The sequence below is a fragment of the Pelobates fuscus genome, chromosome 3 (genome assembly GCF_036172605.1).
Source record: "Pelobates fuscus isolate aPelFus1 chromosome 3, aPelFus1.pri, whole genome shotgun sequence".
NCBI lineage: Eukaryota > Metazoa > Chordata > Amphibia > Anura > Pelobatidae > Pelobates > Pelobates fuscus.
This window is the reverse complement of record NC_086319.1, coordinates 42,555,707-42,579,047: the sequence shown is the minus strand read 5'-3', so window position 1 is coordinate 42,579,047 and position 23,341 is coordinate 42,555,707. Positions and strand designations below refer to the sequence as shown.

The 23,341-nt window shown below is 41.0% G+C and overlaps 1 protein-coding gene across 1 annotated transcript in view; it reads right to left on the bottom strand.

Annotated features, from left to right (window-relative positions):
- PAWR (pro-apoptotic WT1 regulator) overlaps positions 1–22,281 on the bottom strand; it is an 89,546-nt gene extending 67,265 nt beyond the window's left edge. Inside the window, exons 1-2 of the mRNA XM_063446967.1 lie at positions 22,197–22,281; positions 18,519–19,113 (exon numbers count right to left, since the gene is read on the bottom strand). Of these exons, the coding sequence (XP_063303037.1) occupies positions 18,519–19,031 (513 nt within the window). The 5' untranslated portion in view covers positions 19,032–19,113; positions 22,197–22,281. The remainder of the gene's footprint in view (positions 1–18,518; positions 19,114–22,196) is intronic.
- Between the last annotated feature and the right edge of the window lie 1,060 nt (positions 22,282–23,341).

Here is a 23,341-nt window from a genome sequence, read left to right as displayed (position 1 = left end):
CCAAACACGTATTATACATGATGGATCATGTTGCAACTCAAACATAAAGCTGGGGTTGACAAAAAGGGTTTTTCACGGAAGGGTGATTTGTTACAAATTCAAAAAGGACTATTACATTTTAAGTCAAAATAGCGGAAATGAAACCACAGTGGGTTTGGACACATAGAATTCTAGGTAAAGCCATAAATTATTAGGTATCAGGTGTAATATTTGTAGATATCACCCTTATAATGATCTTGAGGTTTGTGACACCCTAGACTAAAAAACAAAACAAAACAAAAAAAACTAGATTCTGAGTATTCTGTGGTGTCCAAGGCAATGTATTAAAATATCTAATTCTAGAAGACTTTTGTAAGACTAGGGTCCACCAGGTTTTCTGGGACACAGATCATATATTATATATATTGATATTGGCAACACTTTTCATAAATATGACATAATTATGTGTTTTCCTGGGGGGGGGGGGGGATCTGGTAACCCTCTGCAAGACTCTTCTTGTTTGCTACCACATTACTGAAGTGATACTTGTATCTTATAATTTACGTTGTTTTATATAAAAGCTATTTCTATGAGAAAACTAAAAGCATACTGCAAGGGCTGATTCTTAAATTTTGTTATTCCCTTCACTACTGTGTGTTGTAGGTTTTACAAAGAAAAATAATCCTGATTATTAATATTATATTTATAGCGCGCCATCAAATTCCGCAGCACTTTACAATGGGTGGACGAACAGACAGTTGTAACCAGACAAATGGACACACAGGAACAGAGGGGTTGAGGGCCCTGCTCAATGAGCTTACATGCTAGAGGGAGTGAGGTAAAATGACACAAAAATAGGATAGTATTAGACTAGTGACAGTTGCAGAAGAGGAATCAGTTGGGAGATATTAACAGTTTCATTGATACGCTTTTATGAAGAAGTGGGTTTTTAACGATTTTTTGAAGGAGTGGAGACTGGGTGAGCATCTAACGGAGGAGGCAAGTGAGTTCCACAGGAACGGTGCAGCCCTCGAGAAATCTTGAAGGCGAGCATCAGAGGTGGGAGTACGGACAGAAGATAATAATAATAACAAAGTATTTAACCAGGAAAGGTACTTCTCTGGTTTCCAAGTACATCCTGGGGATGTTACCTTAGCCCAACATCCAGGGGTTGTTACCCAATTTAATGGTACTCATTTTATCTACCTCGGAAGGATGAAGGATTTGAACCTGCGACCCAAGGGTTAGAACAGATTCTGCTGATGCATTAGCCCACTGAGCTATTTCACCAGCCTTAGACATAAGTCTTCAGCAGATCGTAAGGGCCTAGACGGGACATACTTGTGTATAAGGGAGAATAGATTGGTGGGAGCAGCATTATGTAGGGATTTGAAAGCAAGAACCAGAATTTTAAATTGAGCTCTATATTTTATAGGAAGCCAATGTAGGGACTGACAGAAGGGTGAGGCATGGGAGGTGCGGGCGGACAGGAAATTCAGCCTCGGCGCCGCATTCATTATGGACTGTAACGGCGCAAGTTGGGAGCACGTAAGACCACTGAGAAGTGGATTACAGTAGCCAGAGCGAGAAAGGACAGTGGAATGGACCAACACCTTAGTCGCATCTGGCGTTACATAGGGGCGGATGCGCGCAATGTTTTTGAGATGGAAATGACAGGATTTGGCGATAGATTGAACATGAGGCTTGAAGGAGAGGTCGGAGTCAAAGAGAACACCTAGGCAGCGAGCCTGCATGGTGGAGCTGATGGCAGCACCGTTGACTTGGAGGGAGGGAGACACAGGAGTAACAACACTTGAGGGAGGAAAGACCAGAATTTCAGTTTTGGTCAAGTTTAGTTTAAGGAAATGGGCAGCCATCCAGTTAGCAGAGAGGCAGTCAGAGACACTAGTCAAGAGGGACGGGGAGAGATCAGGAGAGGACAGGTAGATTTGCGTGTCATCTGCATAGAAATGATATTGGAACCCAAAGGAGCTAATGAGTTTACCAAGGGAGGCAGTATAGATGGAGAACAGTAGGGGACCAAGGACTGAACCTTGAGGGACACCAACAGAGAGGAGTTGGGGAGAAGAAGCAGAGCCAGAGAAAGAAACACTGAAAGCTTATGCATGCTTATAAGGCACCTGCTAGTATTTTTCTGAATGGAGATTCTCAAGTCACCACCAGAATGTAAAAAATAAATGTCTATATATGGGCACAATATCCACAAACAATAAGCAACATTGCAGATAATAACTAGCAAGTTTATTAGATCTGACTGAAATCTGTGCGTAAGCTAAGACTCCTACAATATGCAGAGTTCCTCTAGATCCCTGCCGTAACCAATACAGTATGCAGGATCTTTCTAGATCACTGTCGTAGGCCCTACAGGAAGCAGTGTCTTTCCAGATCTCTGCCGTAACCCCTACAGGATGCAGTCCTTCTAGCCATAACTATCCCTGCCCTAACCGCTACAATATGCACAGCCCTTCTAGATCCTTGCCATAGCCCCTACATCATGCAGAGTCTTTCTAGATTCCTTCCATAACAATTAAATTATGCAGAGTCGTTTTAAATCCTTGCTGTAACCCATACAGTATGCATCGCTCTAGATCTCTGGCAGCTCTGTATATCTAAAGAACAGGTCCCAATCTAGGGAAAAGAGAGGTGACCTCTTACAGTCTTTCGGTCTCATGCAAAGAGTTAAAACAGAGCCCCAGTAACAATCATTTAAAGAGTTGAGACAGAAAGGTGAGTTACCTTAAAACACATGATATTCAGTCAATTGATGCTTGCATTTTAATTTTTACATTCCAAAAACTATTTGCAAAATATAAGCACAGGTGACACATATTGATGACTCATAAGTAATTGCTGTTTAAGGTTTATAACTTACGCAGATGCAAGCATTGAATGTGTGTACAACAATTACATTTAAAATCAGTATGTTTTGACAACATTCACCCCCGTCCCCATCTTTCAAAGCTATGCTCAGTGCAACAAATACATCATTTGATAGTTGACCTAGAAATCCTTGATGATGGTGATTAAAACACAAAACAACGTGAAGCAGTACCCCCTGCTTTCAGGACCACCACGATACAATCCACGGCAATGCACAGCTTGATGTTGTAAGACAGCCCCTACAATTGCTCATATTGGATTTCCTGGGGTTGTTTTTTTAAAGTTTTCTTTGGTGGGTAGAGTGTTTGTGCAGTGTAGCTTGGCAGCTGGAGAGGAATCGTAAGTGTATGGATAAGGGCACACTAACTAAAATACATTTTTTCACACATTTACGAAGGTATATATACACAATTAGCAGTCTTTTTGATGTATTGGTCACTAACAGTTTCTAACAACAGAGCCCCTTTAAAACAGTCAAACAACACCATCAGCAAACTCAGAGCTGTTATCCTGGCCTTGCCAAGACAGTTTATTAAGATCTGTTATAAGACTTTGATTAATAAAAGCTTTCTGTAACAATACAACGAAGGTGAGGTGTAAGCATCTGACATCACTCGTTACATTTGCTTATCTTTGTGTGACTAATCCATGCCACCTATTAGGCAACAGTGACAAAGAATCCATGGCTACAGCCAAAACAAACAAAAATATGACATGGCTTCACATTACAAATATATTTCTCTGAAGACATAAATGTTTGGTGTCTAGAACAACTTGTAAATGCAAAATAAACATTATTTGATTAATAGAACAATATACGCAGAATAACACAAATTATTCAAATACAAATATTCTTCATATATCACCTGTGATATTTCATTAAATGTATACGTCACATAAACCAAAGCAAGCTGATAAACCTATTACATATATTTTATTAGAAGAAGAAAAAAGTAGATTGTTTGCAAATGGAGGGTTAAGGAAGTTATTTTCTAAAATATTATTTGACTTCTGTACACCTTATCACTTTTAAATATAACAGTGCATGACTGTGGATGGGTGTGGTATTTACTGAACATCCACCTTAATTATGGATTACAGGGCACACTCCTTGACAGCGCAGTTGACGTTTCTGTATGAACTACACACAAAATATCAGGTGAAGGATACTTTGTAAAAACAAGCAAAACATCTATACATGGCGCATTACCCTTAAAGGAATACTCCATACCCTTAAAGCACTTCCTCTTGTTGATCTGCTCTAGGAGATATCAGAGTGCCAACTCTTTGTCACTTTATAGAGTGATATTTTTTAAGTTTTATAGAGTGAAGTTTTATAAAGCCAGCTATTCGGTGTCCATCCTAATTGCTTTGTGGACAATGCACAAACGAAAGGCGCTGCTTCTATATTGTGTTGGCAATTTCCCAGAGCTGCGGTGAGGGACACTCTTGCCGTTAGATTGCAGGCATAGGCGACCTTCGGCACTCCAGATGTTTTAGATTACACCTCCCATGATGCTTTGCCAGCATTATGGGTGTAAGAGCATTATGGGGATGTAGTGCACAACATCTGGAGTTGCCTATCCCTGGATCGAAGGTTGCCTATCCCTGGATTAGAGGTAAGTAACTGCTTTAGCACAAGAAAAAAAAAAAGAAGGGGGTCAGACAATAATGTAGACATTGTATTGTAGTCCTTGCTGCCGGCCCAGTAGTAATGGGAGTGAGCGCAGGACTTCTCTTTTTGTATATGTATTTATTTTGTATCACGCAGCCTGGTTACAATGCTGCCGCCCATCCCATGTGTTCCCTATTAAGGGTTAATAAGTATATAGGGGTGTATATAAGAAAATACCCCTCTCTGTCTCATTAGAGACATCTTTGCCAGAAGCTTAAGGAAGCAGGCTGAAGGGTCAGTGTTAGGACCCGCTTTGGGTGGGGGGTGGGGAGGGTCTGCCGTGACGTTGGCAGGCGGGCATTCCCTCCATTGGCCATTGGAGCAACTAAATTACATCCATTTGTCTAAATATACATAGGGATTAAGGAGAGAGCGCAGATAACTTTTTCTTTTCTTTGGTTTTTACTATATATTGGGGCTGATGTGTATTGTAGTCCTTGCTGCCGGCCCAGTAGTAATGGGAGTGAGCGCAGGATTTCTCTTTTTGTAATAATATAGACCTGTCTAAAAAAATAAAATAAATAAAAACTATTCACTGCATCTACAAGCCCACTTATTCACTCACTGAAATATTGGGAAGCCATGTTTCTGCCTTCATGTCTCGAGAGGTTGCACAGCAAGGTTCCGGTGAGTTGTAGGTCAGCTGTCAGCATTCTACAAGAGAATTCTTTCAAATGAACTACAACTTCCAGAAGCCCCTGCTGCACTCAGTGCTGTTAATCTACAGGATAAGTTCAGCATGGACAAAGAAAGTTACTGGATCTTGATTGTCACTTAATGGTTTGGCCAGAGCTCACTGCAGAATCTGCAAACCCTAGATATTTTCACCTCAGTTATTGTCTATATTAATGCATCACACAAGAACAAAATCACTCCCAGCCTGGAGTGAAAACATTACCTTGACTGTTACTCACCACTGCAAGCCTGGAGGGTCCATGGTACATTCACCAAATTGGCACTTGCCAATGGCTAGAGATATCTACTCCTCAGTCCTCATATGTTCTTTACAAACAAAACCATCCTCGTCCCCGTGCCAGAGAATTATTATTACTGGTATTTATATAGCGCCAGCATATTCCATAGCGCTTTACAATATTACCAAAGGGGGAGATTTAACAATAAATGACACAATTACAAAAACGTGCTCAAACGAGCTTACAGTCTATAGCGTAGAATTAAACTACCTTTTACATTTATTTCTTAGCCCTTGAAGGCCACTGATATACAAACCTTTTGTTAATTTAAGGATCATAAACATGAATTGGCTACAAAAAGTTTATATTTCTTCCTTTTCACACTATTTCTCACCCAAACACCAACGCTAATCCTTAAACATAAAGTTAAGTTTGCATACAGATAAAAATAAAATAAAAATTTTTTTACACATCTTACAGAAGTTGTATTTAAAGAACTCAGGATTGTTACATTACATCATATGAGGAAAACCTTCCGCATTCACATTAACAAAGAACGTTGAAACTTTCACTTTGCTTGGTGTCCAAGCGTGACAAAAATGTTTAATCTACACAGGACTGCCTGAGGGAAAGAACAGCCCAACGTGCTTAGACAATTGTGTTGCACGTATAATAGGAATGGTGTCAGAACTCAACTGTTGGATCAGTACCAGCAGAACAAACCTAATGAGAGTATGTAGGACTGACAAGAAAGCAAAAAAAAAAAACAAGTGGCTTGAGATACTCAGTGACGACAATATAAGCCAATGAAGATATTCTGTGGAAAGTTCAGCAAAGATTGCTTTATAGAAAAAGAAAAAAAAGATATTTTAAAGAAGGAAAAATGGATATTGCTATTTTAAATGCAGTCAGTAGTATAGGGAAGAAAAAAAAAAAGGGGGGGAGAGAGAGAGAGAGAGATCGATCGATCGATCGAGAGAGAGAGAGTTATCTTTTTTGTCTGTTTCAACAAATGTAGAGTTCACATGACACTGCAATGTCTGCCCAACTGTTAGGTGGGGGATAAAGTAATGCTTGATTGCCTGCATGACTCAGTCATAAGCCTCTGATGCTTCCCTTCCTTCGAACTTTCCCCCCAAAGAAAGATTAAGGTTGGCAGTTTCATCTGGATGAACAATTACTTGTTTTGCTAGAGATACATGCCTTGTCAGATGCTCCAGTAAGCATTGAGGCAGGAGGAGAAAAAAAAATAAAAAAGAGCCCCAGCTGAACGAATTCAGACTTAGCCACTCAGATGCAGCAATTAGACGGCATTCCTTTGCCTGCCACAGACTGTCCTTCATTATAAGTGGATTGCACAATAAAGCATCTGATCATGGGGAAAAGGGCAAAGTGAAGCTAATTTGGGAAGAAAAAGAATGAACAAAATAATAAATAAATATCAAGACAGAAAAGGCGGCTTTTAGTCAAGCAATACCAAGTAATTTTAGCCGTTCGTCGACTCTAGTTGCACTTTGTTGAAAATTGCCTAAATGTATTTTCTCATTTACTTTTAATATATTTTAAACTGAGCTAAAACAAAGACACTTCTCATTCTTCACTGAATGGAGAGACTTTTCCTCTACAATTTGGGTAGAACAGCGATTATCTGTGGTCCCCAGGATATGATGGCAACTTTTCAAAATGTAAAAGAAACAAAAATAAAAAGTTGGGAAAAAAAAAAAAACACACACACAAACCACACATTCCATTATATTGCATAATTATTCCAATAACAACCAGGTACATTGTAAAGAAGGAACAATGTAACTGCCCATTGTTCCCACCTAAGGGAAGCCTAGAATACCAGTATTTCAAGGTAGGTTCCAGGTAGTAAGGTAACATTTTCTTTTTTTTTTCTTTCAAACATAATTTATATGACATACATGGCCAGGCCTATGTACAGCAATACCTTGAAGCACAAGTACTATTTATAAAACTTTAAATATACGACTCTTTACTGGCTCAAAGAAAAAAAAAAAGTGTCTAAAGTCTACAAACATTTGTTAAACTATGATGTAAGCAACACACAAAGGTCACACTGTTTATTAGGTCTGTCCAGGGGAAAGCCTCACTGCACAATAGCATTGAGGATAGAACCATAATTACGTAAGTTAGTGCAACATTCTACTTTAAATGGAATAATGCAGTTATAATTTAACCATTATATTCTTGACACGTTTTTGTTGTTTTGCATTAGTATGTGCTGGAATCTAATCTGCCGGATAGCTAGAGATAAAATAAAAAAAAAAAAAGATGGGTCATACACATGGCCAGAGATTCTATTTAGCCTTGTCCACTTGTCTTGCAGCACAAAAAAAAAAAAAAAGTGCACTAGATAACTGGATCTACAGTCATGGGCCGTTAAGGGGGCACTCTAGACCCCTAAAGCACTTTAGTTTGCTGAAATGCTTTTTGTGAAGATTTTACTAAAAGTGCACATTTTAATAGAAATGAATGCTTACAGATTAACCTGATAACACCCCCTGGCTGTCACTAAGACAGCCAGTCCTTTTAAATTCCTGGATGCTTAGCTCAGTGGAGCTCAACTCAAGAGTCAGGCAAGACTTCTCATTGAGCTGCATTGGGATGTCTGATTAAAAAGTCTGAGTGGGGTTAGTAGGGGAGGGCTTGCAAAGGCTTCAGACAAGAGACCTGCAGCTTTTACAAGTATTTTTTTTTTTTTTTTAATGAAAAAAAGTGTATTATTAAATGTATGCATGTTTTTATATTTGAACATTGTAGCGTCCCTTTAATGAGATGTTTTATTGAGGAGAAGCAAGGTTTCATAGTATGGAGAAGAGGTTTACTCTGCAGAAATGGGTTCTAGATCAGAAAAACAATTAAGGAAGAGTTGTCTTACATCAGTGGCGTACACACGATCCATGGGGCCCCAGTGCAAAAATTGATGGGAGGGAGCACTGATCCTCCTGTTTAGCTCCCTCGCGCGCCGCTTACTGATCCTGGAGTGACGTCATATTCCGGCTCCGACATCACTGCGGTGCACGCGAGGGAGCTGGGCAGAGAGCGCTCAGGGGAGAATGACACCACTGCCAGCCTCGGGGGTCCCTGAGGTGGCCAGCTCCTGGTCCCCCCAGGAGAAGAGGCTGGCAAACTGGCATACATACCCGGATTGCAGGGCAGCCAAGCCCCCTGGTGGGCTGGGCCCGTTCACAGCTGCGACCGCATGTACGCCAGTGTCTTACATTCTCCCACCCATGTAGCTGGCAATACCCTTGACCTAATCTTCACTTATGCATGTACAGTAACTAATATCTGCAACACTCCATATCCACTCTCTGATCACCACCTCTTATCATTTGCTCTTGCGTACCCCCTCACCCAACAACTTCAGCCTAACCCCCCTCAACTCAGGAGGGACCTTAATTCTCTGGATCTCCAACAGTTGTCAGCTGACATTGATTCACAACTGCTGTCCATCCCTTCCCTCTCCTGTCCTTCACTGGCCATCTCCATATATAACTCTACTCTTACATCTGCCTTGAACACTGCAGCGCCACTCCAAACAAGCACCTCAAGGAGGACCCGCCCCCAACCATGGCATACTAAATCAACGCGCTACCTGCAAAGATGCTCCCGTTGTGCTGAACGCTCCTGGAGGAAGTCTCGTACCCAATCAGACTTTCTCCATTATAGATTCATATTGTGTTCATACAGTGCAGCCCTTGCCCTTGCCAAACAGTCCTATTTTTCCTCTCTCATTAGTTCATGTTCCCGCAACCCCAGGCGTCTCTTTGACACCTTTAATTCTCTTCTTCGCCCTGCTGTGGCCACCCCCAAAACTAACCTTACTTCTGATAACTTTGCATGTTACTTCACTGACAAGATTGAACAGCTAAGGAAAGAATTCTCCCCTCCTTGCCTTTCTGTTTCTCAATCACACATAGATCATGCATTTCCTACCCTTCAGACATTCTCCCCAGCTACTGACCAAGAGGTGGCTGCTCTTCTTTGCTCCTCTCGCCCCACCACTTGCCCGCTCGATCCTGTCCCATCTCACCTTATCAGATCTCTCTCCACTTGTCTCGTGCCTTCTCTAACACACATCTTCAACTGCTCACTCTCTTCTGGCATCGTCCCTGCTGACCTTAAACATGCCACTGTAGTACCTATACTAAAAAAACCATCCCTCGACTCATCCACCCTCTCTAATTACCGTCCCATATCCCTGCTCCCTTTTTCCTCAAAGCTTCTGGAAAGGCTTGTCTTTACCCGTGTGTCTCATTTCCTCAATTCCAACTCTCTCCTTGACCCCCTTCAATCTGGCTTCCGCCCTCTCCACTCTACAGAGACTGCCCTTATCAAAGTCACTAACGACCTAATCGCAGCTAAATCCAAAGGCCACTACTCCATACTAATTCTTCTTGACCTCTCAGCGGCCTTTGACACCGTTGATCATGCTCTCCTTCTTCAAACTCTTCAATCACTTGGTCTCTGTGACTCTGTCCTCTCGTGGTTTTCCTCTTATCTCTCCCAACGCTCATTCAGTGTCTCCTTTTCTAATGATACCTCCTCTCCTCGCCCTGTCTTGGTTGGAGTTCCCCAAGGCTCCGTCCTTGGTCCACTTCTATTTTCTCTTTATACTGCCTCTCTTGGCAAACTTATTACCTCTTTTGGATTCCACTACCACCTGTATGCTGATGACACCCAGCTATATCTCTCCTCCCCGGACCTCTCCCCTGCCATCCTGCAACGTGTCACTGCTTGCCTTTCTTCCATCTCTGACTGGATGTCCTCCCGCTTTCTGAAACTCAATCTCTCAAAAACTGAGCTCCTTGTCTTTCCTCCTCCTAATACTGATCCTCCTCTTTCACTCTCCCTTCAAGTTTGTGGTACCAACATCAGTCCATCCTTGCAAGCGCGCTGTCTTGGCGTCATACTTGACTCTAGTCTCACCTTTGAGCCTCACATCCAGCATGTTGCCAAATCCTGTAGATTCCATCTTAAAAACATAGCCCGCATCCGCCCCTTTCTTGCACCAGATACTACCAAGGAGCTTGTCCATGCTCTGGTAATCTCCCGCATGGATTACTGTAACCCTCTCCTGATTGGTCTTCCCAAAAGCCGTACTGCACCCCTACAGTCCGTAATGAACGCTGCTGCTAGACTGATTTTCCTCTCTAGTTGTTTCTCTCACACCTCACCCCTCTGCCAGTCCTTACATTGGCTTCCTGTATGCTATAGGAGTCAATTCAAGGTACTAACTCACACCTATAAAGCACTGAACAACTCTAGCCCCTCTTATATCTCCTCACAGATCCATAGGTATGTCCCTTCTCGGTCTCTCCGCTCTGCCCGTGACCACCTCCTGTCCGTTGTCCGCACTCGTACGGCCAACTCGCGCTTGCAGGACTTCTCGCGGGCGGCTCCCTTCCTATGGAATAGCCTGCCTACCGCCATCAGACTCTCCCCTAGTCTTGCATCTTTTAAGAAGTGCCTTAAAACTCATCTCTTTAGGAAAGCATATGGCCTCCAAGACTAACCCTTACCTCACATACCTGTCTCTTGCCCTCTCCTAAAGGGCAGTCCACCTTATTTGATTGCAAATTCCTGTCCTAATGTGTTTTACACCCACCTCCTATAGAATGTAAGCTCGATCGAGCAGGGTCCTCTTCAACCTATTGTTCCTGTAAGTTTATTTGTAATTGTCCTATCTATAGTTAAATCCCTTCTCATAATATTGTAAAGCGCTACGGAATCTGTTGGCGCTATATAAATTGCAATAATAATAATAATAATAATAATACCCTCTGTGTGCCAAAATGGCAAGCATCAACCTAAAATACAAAACATCAAATTTACAAGGGTCATTTGTTTATACATTTTAGTATAGTATACATGTGTTAAAACTTCACTTTTACCTAACTGACCTATAGGAGGGCTAGCATGGGGTGCAGTGGGGCCATTGCTCCCCCAGGCCTCTTGCATACACTGGTTGCATTCTACAGCCTCACATTACTATCACCTGCTGATGAAAAGTGATTGGAATTGTGTTTGAATGTTGACAGAGTACAGTACGATTGATTCAATAGGCAGGAATTGTATAGGGCCTTTGCCATCCCAGCACTGTGTGGTATTGTGCTTTAGGCCTGGACTGACCCATTGGGACAATTAAGTAGATGGGGACAAGAGGGCAACGAGGCTATAGTTAGAGTATGTGTAATGTCAGCCAATGCTAGGCTTACAGCATCAGCTGATGCTTTCAGCATATCTTCCAAATAGTGTGTGGCCAAGAAGAAGGAAGTGAGGAATCACAGGAGTAGGAGGCTAGGGGACCAACTTCAACCATTGAAAAATGTTTAAAACACGAATGATAAGACAGCATTAGACACTCCTAGAGGTCAGTGTTCCTTTAAATTTTACATGGTCGGTATTCCATTGAATCCAGCCTTATTGTGACTGCACTTACAAATAAAATAAAATCACATTTAGAGTAATCTTCAAATATCATATACGATTACATTTCACCCCTCTTTCCAAGGCAAGACCAGACTTCACTGTGATTTCCCTCGAAGCACCAAACTATACAGAGCCAGAAGATATTTTCATTTCATTTGCACTTATTAAATGCAGAACCACACTGGATAGCAGCAAAGCTAAGGCTCTTAAAGAGTTCATAGTATGACAACACACATAAAAAGGCCAAGTTAGCATATTTCTGTCCCCCTTTCAGTTTTAATTTATGAATTCAATGGATTTTTTTTCCCACTCCTGGTAGGTAGATAAAACACGCAAAAGTTAGGCGAATATCAAAAGGCTGAATATTCTGTCGATTTTAAAATGAATATATCCAGTCATCACATTCTTTAGAGAACAAACATTAACGCGTGTGCGTTTTTTTTTTTTTTGTTTGTTTTTTTTTAAAGTACTGGATGACACATTAGTTGGCATTTGTAATTTCAGTTAGGTTGAGCCCTATGTTTATTAAATATTTAGATCTTTATCTCCCACTGCAGCATCTCCTTTGAGTTTGTTTTAAAATTCTTATTAGTTGTATGCAATAAGTCATAGTGAACTATAACCGTTACATCATGTAATCAAACGTGTCTTCCACTTAAAATTGGGGTCACATATCAGCAGTAACTCCTTTATTTGAAATCTCTGCTTTTTAAAAAGGCAGAAAAGTACCGCTGGACAATATGTTTAAGTAAACGGACAAAATTATGCAAATCTGTATACTGGCATCCTGTCATCCTGTTTAAACCACATGGCACAAAACAAATATTACAATATACCAAAAAAAACAAACAAAGACAGAAAATCTTTTAAATTGAACATTACCGATACCAAGAGAATATAAGAGAACTGGAGGATAATCAAATCTCATTTATAATAGAGGGCATCACTTTTATTTTGAAGAACAATTATTTTCTGTTTGAAGATCAGTTTTACCTCCAAAAGAAGGGCACAGCCATGGGGACGAAATTTGCCCCCAGTTTCGCTAACTTATTCATGGGAAACTGGGAAGACAATTACATCTGGAATGAACATCCCTGGAATAACAATGTACACAAGTATAAAAGATACATCGATGATGTTTTCTTTATATGGGAAGGAGAAATGGAAGACCTACAAAAGTTTTTAGAATATATTAATAAAAACACATGGGGAGTTAAACTAAACACCACCTACAGTAAGACAGAGGTAGTATTCCTTGATCTTGTTATCTATGTTGATTCTGGTACACTTAAAACGAAAACGCACTTCAAAGAAGTTGACGTGAACAGCTTCATTCTGAAAGAGAGTTGTCATCTACCGTTATGGCTTAAGAATGTACCTTACAATGAATTTAGACGCTTGAGACGGAACTGTACAGACTCTGAAGTCTACATGGAACAAGCGGAAGCAGTAAAGAAAAAGTTTATGTCGAAAAAGTACCAAGAGATTGAAATAGATGAGGCATTAAGTAGAGTGGATCATTTAGACCGAACTAACCTATTGAAAATTAAGGATAAATCAAACGCAACAGAATCAGGAGAAGTATTTCCAGCAATAATTCTGAACTACAACAAAGAAAATTTACAACTAAAAAAGATACTCACAAGACACTGGCATCTATTGAAAAAAGATAAAATTCTGGCTAGTATGTTACCGGAAAGACCAAGGATCATCTTTAGGGGTGCACCGAACTTACGAAGGAAAATAACTAATAAACATGTAAAAAGAAAGAACACCATAACCACAACAAAGAAAAATGGATTCTTCTATTGTTTGGACTGTATAGCGTGTAAAGAAAGAAAGCACAAACACACAAAAGGAGTATTTGAAGTCACTAGCAAAATGGAATCCTTTAAAATAAAAGAACATATTACCTGCCAAAGCACTAACGTGATATATGTACTGGAGTGCCCATGTGGGCTCCAGTACGTAGGAAGAACAAAGAGGCAACTGTACATTAGAATTAGGGAACACATGCTGAATATAAAGAAGGGATATATGCAACATTCAGTATCGGCCCACTTCAAACAAACACACAATTCGGATATGAGCCTTTTGAACTTTAAGGGGATATGTAGAGTAAATAAAAACTGGAGAGGAGGAGACCATACCAAACAACTGGGCATCACTGAGATGAAATGGATATATCAACTTGATACGCTGCAGCCTAAGGGTTTGAATGCCGAATTTGAGCTGTGTCATTTTTTGGGATGAATCCCCCTTTAAATTTCCATTTTTTATTAAAATTAATGGCATGTAACATCTTTAATCCCACATACATTTATATCTAGAAGTGGCAGCAGAAGCGCAAATATAAGATTTTTTGCGTCTATTTAGATAATTTTTATTTTCTACATTAGTCTGCTATATAGAATCATCCTTATTTTTATACATATAAATAGAGATGTCTACTTTTATAGGGCACCTTTTTTAATTTTATTTCTCTTTTATATATTTTTATAAGTTGATAATGGGAGTTATGCTTTTATTCACTTAGGGACTGTTTATATAGCAACAAAGCATCCATTATACCGTTTAAAATTAATAGTATAAGTTTCAAGACATCATGTCTCGGTATATTTAGAGAATAGATTATGGGGGACCAATGATACTCACTTTTCTGATACAAAACAATAAAAAAACCTTAAGGTGATAACGGAAAGGTTCTCTTCACTTACCGAGTCAAGTGTTACCTTGGTAACATGAGTAAATAAAGTAAAGTAATCTTATGTGCCGAAATCACCAGTTATGAAATTGGGATACACTGTAACCACCAGATTATGGAGGAGTTATATTTACAATCATTGACTTTCTGTTTAATTCAGAAAATCTTACGTTATTCTACTTTCTTTTTCATGCCTGTTAATATGAGAAACGGCAGTTGCATTTAAACCCGATCAGGCGGGGTTACTATGGCAACAGAAGTAAATAGAAAATAGAAATGGTTATATGCTGCCTATAATAAGTATCTATTTTTTGAGCAATTAGGCATGAACACTTAGTAACTAACCAGTTACATAGAAGTCAACTTTGCATTACACATCGGAGTTTTGGATTTGCCGTGTGCAAATGATTGTCGGCAAAAACTGCTATATAAAGAGAACACAGAGACACAGACCTCATCCATTGAAAAAGCCGCCGAAGCGGAGAAACGCGTTTGGAGAGGTCGGATATCAGCCAGCATCTGGATTATAAAGAGGACCGTTTTTTTATATTTTTTTCAGCAGTATTCATCTTTGCTAACTCGGGACGCCGAGCATTCAAATAAGGTCTGGACTTTAATTTTATCATTTTTTATGTGGCTGTTTTTTTAGCTATTTTTTCATAGACATATTTTTCATCCGCAAAAGTTATTATTTCTTTTCTGTGATATATTTGTCTGTATTTTTTCAATAAATGTATTTTTTACTCTATCTGAGTGTATAAATAAGGTCAGTTCCAAGTCAGTTTAAGAGAGGGGTTTATTTTATTTTTATGCATCTGCAGAATATAAATGAAACCTGGGAGCTACTATATCAGATAACTTAAGTAAATAAACAAAGTGAGAAAGGAGGAGATAAATCCAGCAGAATATTTAAGAAATGTATGAGGGAAGATGTATTTGAAGAGGAGGTGTAGATACAGTTTAGGCCTTTCAGCAAGGGTTGTATATAGCTGTACATAAAGAAGGGATTGGGTAATATAATAGAAATGTATTTAAAGGGACACTATAGTCACCTGAACAACTTTAGCTTAATGAAGCAGTTTTGGTGTATAGAACATGCCCCTGCAGCCTCACTGCTCAATCCTCTGCCATTTAGGAGTTAAATCCCTTTGTTTATGAACCCTAGTCACACCTCCCTGCATGTGACTTGCACAGCCTTCCATAAACACTTCCTGTAAAGAGAGCCCTATTTAGGCTTTCCTTATGGCAAGTTCTGTTTAATTCAGATTTTCTTATCCCCTGCTATATTAATAGCTTGCTAGACCCTGCAAGAGCCTCCTGTATGTGATTAAAGTTCAATTTAGAGATTGAGATACAATTATTTAAGGTAAATTACATCTGTTTGAAAGTGAAACCAGTTTTTTTTTTTTTCATGCAGGCTCTGTCAATCATAGCCAGTGGAGGTGTGGCTAGGGCTGCATAAACAGAAACAAAGTGATTTAACTCCTAAATGACAGTGAATTGAGCAGTGAAATTGCAGGGGAATGATCTATACACTAAAACTGCTTTATTTAGCTAAAGTAATTTAGGTGACAATAGTGTTCCTTTAATACCATGTTCAAGCAGCTGAAGTCTTATGAACAAGGATAGAAAAGGAAAGGAAAGGACATATAGTTGGCAGCCAATGAACAGTATATTGTGAAAAAGACACATACATACATACATTTAAAGTGACACTAGGCACCCAGGACACTTCATCTCATTGTCCCTGTTCCCTTAACCCTGCAATGTAAAATATGGCAGTTTTAGAGAAACTGCAGTGTTTACATTATGGGGTTAAGACTGCCTCTAGCAGCTCTCTACCAAACAGCCATTAGAGGGGCTTCCTGGAGTTTGAAACGACAATGTGAAACGACATTGGACATCCTGATGCTTTGCATGAGAACGTCGATTATCTTGCAAACCCCATAGGTGATTGAGGCAATGCTTTCCTATAGGGAAGGCCTAAGGTGCTAAAGGCACTCACCGCACACGAGCATTAGGTCCCCTCATCGTCTGACGTCGGCAGAGTGCGACCCAGCGCAGAGGGACATTAGCGATGGAATCACGTAAGTGTAAAAAGGGGTTTTCTACCCTTTATTTGCCAATGGGTGGGGAGGGGATCGAAGAAGGGAATACAGCTTTGTATTCCCAATACTATAGTTTTACTTTAAATATCAATATTGTATCCATTTCAATTAAGAAAAATTACAAAAAAAAGTGTTGTTAAGAATAACAATCTATATTGTGAGATACAAGTAGTAGCTTGGATTCCTTGTTGCAGAGAGTTTCTAAACATTATAATTCAATTACACTACGTGGGTTAGAGGTCACAGGCTACACAAATGCTAAATAAAGACAAATGCACTGTAGATAGATAAAGAGATTAGATACAATAGATTTATGTAAAAATAGAAACAGCGGAGCAGAATACCACAAAGCTCTGTTAAAATTCTCTTAATTCCCCACCCCTCATCTACACACAATTAGCATCTGTATAAAAATATGTTATTTAGAAATGCATACTCCTGCCAGTGCCAGATCTGGCCATATCAGAAGCCCAATGAAAGTTCTTCATAGGCCAGGCACAATCCTGCATGCATCACATGCAGGACATATCCAAAGGTGCACACGCTCTATTGGCTGTCTGGCTCCAGCATGCCGTGCGTACTGACAACAGATGCCAAATCCGCTCAGAATTAACATTAGCTACATTATTGGGTATCATTAGCCAGACCGGAACAAGAGTGGAACTGGGCTAATGACGCTCAGTGAAGCTGCCAGAAGTGGAGTTACACCTTTGACAGCAAAGGGGGAAAACTCTGCTTGCAGCTTTTCATAGTGAAACGCAGCATATACAGATTACAAGCACCATGACCACTTTAAATCAGTGAAGTGAAAATGCTGCTTAAAATAATATCAAATAAATGTTTTATTACCTGCAAAAATAGTGTTTTTTTAAATCTTATAAAATATAAAACTGCTGTAAGCTATATACACAGACTGAACCACAAATTCTTTAGCTCAGGCATCCCGACTTGTCAGTGCCCTAAGGCAAACACAACAACATAGTTTAAGAGAGCTTTAATAGAGAAGTTAAGAAAGAAAAAACAGAAACACAAAGGTCACTGTGGAAGCACAAAACCAGATTTTTTTGGCAACATCTCAAAACGATTATAGCATCAAAAGGAGGGATGCCTTCTGCAGGACTTTGCTCAGACGTTACAGTTTAAGTTTAGGATTAAGAACCACACCAAATGAACTGATTCATAAAATTAGCCCTATTGGAACACTAGGGCACATAGTTCAAAAAGTGCAGGAATCACCATGGTAACCAAATGGAATCTTCTTGCTTGTTTCACTGGCATTCAAGCCATCTGCTTAAAAAGGTTTACTCCCTTCAAAACAACCAGCACAACCCATTGTAGGAATTATAATGCTCTGAGTACCATGGTACAATTCCTTGGTAATTGGAGAAATATGATTAGCAATTGTATGCCCCTTTACCAAGGTCCCTGCCATTTTGCTATGTGTCCTCTGATGGTCCAGGGACATGGCAGTGGCCCAGCAGAAGCCATAAGCATTGTAATTCGTTGGCTGGGAGCATACCTGACTGCTCTCAACCAATAGCTGACATTCTGTGCAATGATACAGAGAGAGGTGGAGTTACACACTGCATGTGGAATGTTTTACAGTGAAACACTGGACATACAGACTCCAGGCATCATGACCACTTCAAATCACTAAAGTGGTCTTGGTGGTTGGAGTAACCCTTTAACTTTTAGTTTTCATGCCTTATTTTTTGGCTGGCGAGATTTGTCTTAGCCTCCCCCCAGAAAATGTAGTCTAAATTTCTTCCAGTACTTACTTCTTGAGAAGGGATATTGACCACTCCTGTGGATCTTCTTTTTTCCCGTAGCTTTCTTTTCTCAATCTGCCCTTTACCCTTCCTGGCACTTGGACCATTTGTTTTTGCCTTGTCTTTAACCTTTGCTGGAGTCTCCTGAGAAGACGGTGGTGGGGGTTCATCTTGTGGGGCACTTGCTGTTATACCATCTGGAACAGGTGCTTTCCTTTGCTGTACCACCAAAGTAGCAGTGGCTGGTTCTTCCTCCGCTCTCCTGTTTGGTGGGGCTTTAAACACAGACGTGGAATTGGATGCTTGAATGCTGCTAGCTGTTGTAGTGCTGGTGTTGTTGTTGTTGAGCTCAAGGCTAGGCTTATTAACAACCTCACCACCTCCTGCTGCTGCTGCTGCAGCAGCTACTTCTGCTGCATACATCTTGGCCCTCATCTTCTCCCTCTTTGCTTTCCATTCCTCCAAAAAGTCAGTGGTGTTCGAGGTAGATGGAGCGTGGGACCTAAAGCCACCACTTGCCATCTTTTGACAGTTTTTTTTTGTTTTAACGTCCTATTGATTTTTTCTGCACATGAGAAAGGTCATACACCGCTCAAACTTTAATCTGAAAATAAAAATAAAAAAAATAGATAAAAAGAATGTTTAGCAACCACTCAGAGGCCGAATGCATTGGTACAAATATCACACCATTTACAGAGAATGACAAAAAGGTTAAAAATGAGCTATTGTCATATCAGGGATGGCTAGAAGGTATCTTCCCGGCAGTCTTAGAGCTGCAACTTCCATTACCTTCTGGCCACCTCTGTTGTTGTATAGTAGCACCCAACGTAACATTCTAATCACCGTTTACTCGGTATCTGTAAACTGCAGATTTAGAAACACACTCTGCAGATTGGTGCCAGGGAGTCTGAGGGGACGTTCGCTTCTCGTAGCATTTCCTGCAGAAGCGAAAGCTCTCAGGTTCACTACAGACATAACACTTCAAATCACTAAATACTCAAGACACAGACAGAACACACAGAGTTTGGCTCAGACCTAAATGACTGCCATTTAGTGAGGCACATGTAGCTCTAGCCAACAGTGATGAGAAAGAAAAAAAAATTATAATAAAATAAACTACAGAAGACACAGCCAAATTAAAACCATCCCAGACAGAGTGTGGGGGGGGGGGGGGGGGGAGGGGGGGGGGGGGAGAGAGCAGCCTGTAGCTGATGGCAATTCAAGCAAAGTAACAAGCATGAGACTTTACATAAGACAGAAAACACAGATCTTTGCTTAAATCCAATCAGATAAAAGGCATAGCATGCCAAGTTAAAATTACAATCAGCTATTTGAATTATTTAATATGTATAGAACAAACATGACAAGTGTACAGTCAAGTTACTTGCTAAAAAATAAAATAAAAGGAGAAAGTAAAATAGTCTGCCTGGTGTCTTTACTTTCCCAGACTCACAAGGTACCAAATGGCTGTGAAGCAGGTATTGTAGCAGTCAAGCTCTGTGCTGAAGGTTTATTCCAAATACCAGATACAATGTATAGTATTCTATACATGACAGCCAGTGAGATCCATTCCTTGGATTCTATCATGTCAGATATAAATATATTAGGATCAGGCTCCCTAGGACCATTCTAAAGTTGTGTACACTTAACTAGCAGACATTTAGAGTAAGAGTGGCCAGGTGTAGCAGGACTACAACTTCCATGATGCTTTGCAAGCAGCGCCATCGTGGGTGTTGCAGAACTACCCTGGGGATCTATCTACCTGCAGGCCATCTCTGATTCCCAGCTAACTTGATAAATAGAAACCAAATTATCCTTCCTGTCTGTACTCTGTCGATCTCAGAGTACATGGCAGTTTGCACCCACTGTTCTAAATTCTATCCAAATTAAACAAACAAAAACAGATTGGAATGAGCTGGAATGCGAATTGCACAATGTAGGCAACAATACTGGGAGAAAGTACCCAGCTTAGTTGTAGACACGGCTTAGCTATTGTTACTTAGGTTTCCACTTTAGTACAATTATTTTGATAGAAGAGGGAATTACCCGAATGACCTGCCAGTCACTGAGATGCAGGGCGGCAGCAGCAACAGGTACAGGCTGGGGCTTGTCTTGAAGCCGGTTTCAATTGAGCTGTGCCAAGACCCATACCCAGGGCAACAGAGTGCGATCCCTCCCCCCGAACCGGGGCAACAGCGTCCCACCCCCCTCCTCCGGGCAAAAACGTGTGTTCCCCAGAACAACAAAGTGCCCTCCCCTCAGAACCAGGGCAATAAAGTATCACTTAGAACCCGGGGGAACAGAGTGCCCTCCTCTCAGGACCTGGGGCACAGAGGGCCCTACCCCCCAGAACAACAAAGTGCCCTCCCATCAGAACCCGGGGCAAACCCGGGGCAAAGTGCCCTCCTCCCCAGGACCTAGGGCAACAAAGTATTCTTAGAACCCGGGCGAACAGAATGCCCTCCCCAGAACCCGGGCAACAAAGTATTCTTAGAACCCGGGGGAACAGAGTTTCCTCCACTCACAGGCAGCCCAGACCAGGGTCAGTGAGGCAGAGAGCCAAGCGGCAATACGATTAATACATTTACTAGGACCCCCTCATTGGGACAGATGAGCCTAGAAATGTGTTACTTTATGGCAACTTTACGCTTACAGGACAGTTAGCAAGTCTCACTCATCTGACTACAAACAGCAGGTAACAAGTCTCAGAGCCTGCAGGTAGCCAAGTCCCCAAAGCCCATTTACTTTATAGCCATATCCCCAGATCCCGGATACTTTATAGCCATGTCCCCAGATACTGGATACTTTATAGCCATGTCCCCAGATACTGGATACTTTATAGCCATATCCCCAGATCCCGGATACTTTATAGCCATGTCCCCAGATACTGGATACTTTATAGCCATGTCCCCAGATCCTGGATACTTTATAGCCATGTCCCCAGATACTGGATACTTTATAGCCATATCCCCAGATCCCGGATACTTTATAGCCATGTCCCCAGATACTGGATACTTTATAGCCATGTCCCCAGATACTGGATGCTTTATAGCCATGTCCCCAGATACTGGATGCTTTATAGCCATGTCCCCAGTTACTGGATACTTTATAGCCATGTCCCCAGATACTGGATACTTTATAGCCAAATCCCCAGATCCCGGATACTTTATAGCCATGTCCCCAGATACTGGATACTTTATAGCCAAATCCCCAGATCCCGGATACTTTATAGCCATGTCCCCAGATACTGGATACTTTATAGCCATGTCCCCAGATACTGGATACTTTATAGCCATGTCCCCAGATACTGGATACTTTATAGCCATGTCCCCAGATACTGGATACTTTATAGCCATGTCCCCAGATCCTGGATACTTTATAGCCATGTCCCCAGATACTGGATACTTTATAGCCATGTCCCCAGATACTGGATACTTTATAGCCATGTCCCCAGATCCTGGATACTTTATAGCCATGTCCCCGGATACTTTATAGCCATGTCCCCAGATACTGGATACTTTATAGCCAGCTCCATTTTATATCAGCCAACAGATACTACTGGCAGTCCTGTGGGCTTCACAGAAGGCACAGAGAAAGATGTCCCTGCAGCAGCCTGCCCCACCCCCTGCAAGTTACTTTAGTTTCTCCCGGTGTGAAGTGAAGGTAAGGACAGGTGGGACTATTTACCTTTGCACAGAGGGGACCGGTGTCCTTCTAAAGTTGATTCCCAGTAAAGATGTTACCACATCTCTCTGAAGGAGCTCTCAGCCTGTGGGAGGGGAAGGAGGGAGGGGAACTAAGTGTAGCTGCCTATAGTCCTGCAAGGTAAATAAAAGTCCTGGCAGGACAATAAAGTATCCCTGTTTATCTCTCTTCCATACTTAACCCTTTCTCCTGCAAAAAGCCTTTTAAAGTCCCATAAAAGCAGGTCTGATTCTCTTCTAAGCTCATATAACTCACTATCAGTCTGCTGTTGCTTACTTTTCTGTTATTACCAAATAAAACATTTCCTCCTTTCCTATATTCTTGTTACATAATGTGTATTCATTAACTCTTCATTTCTAAATAATATGCCACACTTTACCATTCCCAAGGCACTGAGAGGGGTATTCCAGGACCCCATCACATGACATCACTGGGACTGAAAGGGTTAATAGGCACACACACTAATCACTGTGTGCATTTATTTAATTATTATTATTATTTATTTTTTTTACTGGCATTTTTAAAGTGCCAACATATTCCACAGCGGTGTGCAATATAAACAGACCAATACAAAAGGTAGTGGGCCCTGCCCGTGAGCTTACAATCTAACGTATGGTATCTCACAGGCAGGGCACTCATTCAGTCCCACAGAAATCACCACATTTTATCATCCCCATGAGACTGGAAGGGTTAATGCATACCCAACCTTAACATGACATTTCTCTGGCTGAAAAGGTTAATCAGATTTTCACTGGTGTGTTTAGTGACCTTTTCAGTCCCACACGAAAAACCATCCCCATTGGACTAAAAGGGTTAAAGGGACACTATACGCACCCAAGCCACTTCATCTCATTGAAGTGGTCTGGGTGCACAGTCCCGGTCAGTTTAACCCTGCAATGGTAATTATTGCAGTTATTGAGAAATGCTTTACTATGGTGTTGTCCTAATGCGATTGTTGCACTTGCCGCGCATGCGCATTGTGTAGTAACGTCAAGGGAGGAGGATCGAAGGTGGAGCCTTATGTCCCTCGGTGCTGGAATCAGGTAAGTGACAAAGTGTTTTTAACCCTTACTGCACTGCGGGGTGGGAGTGAACGAGAGTGCACTATAGGCTAGGAATCAAATTTC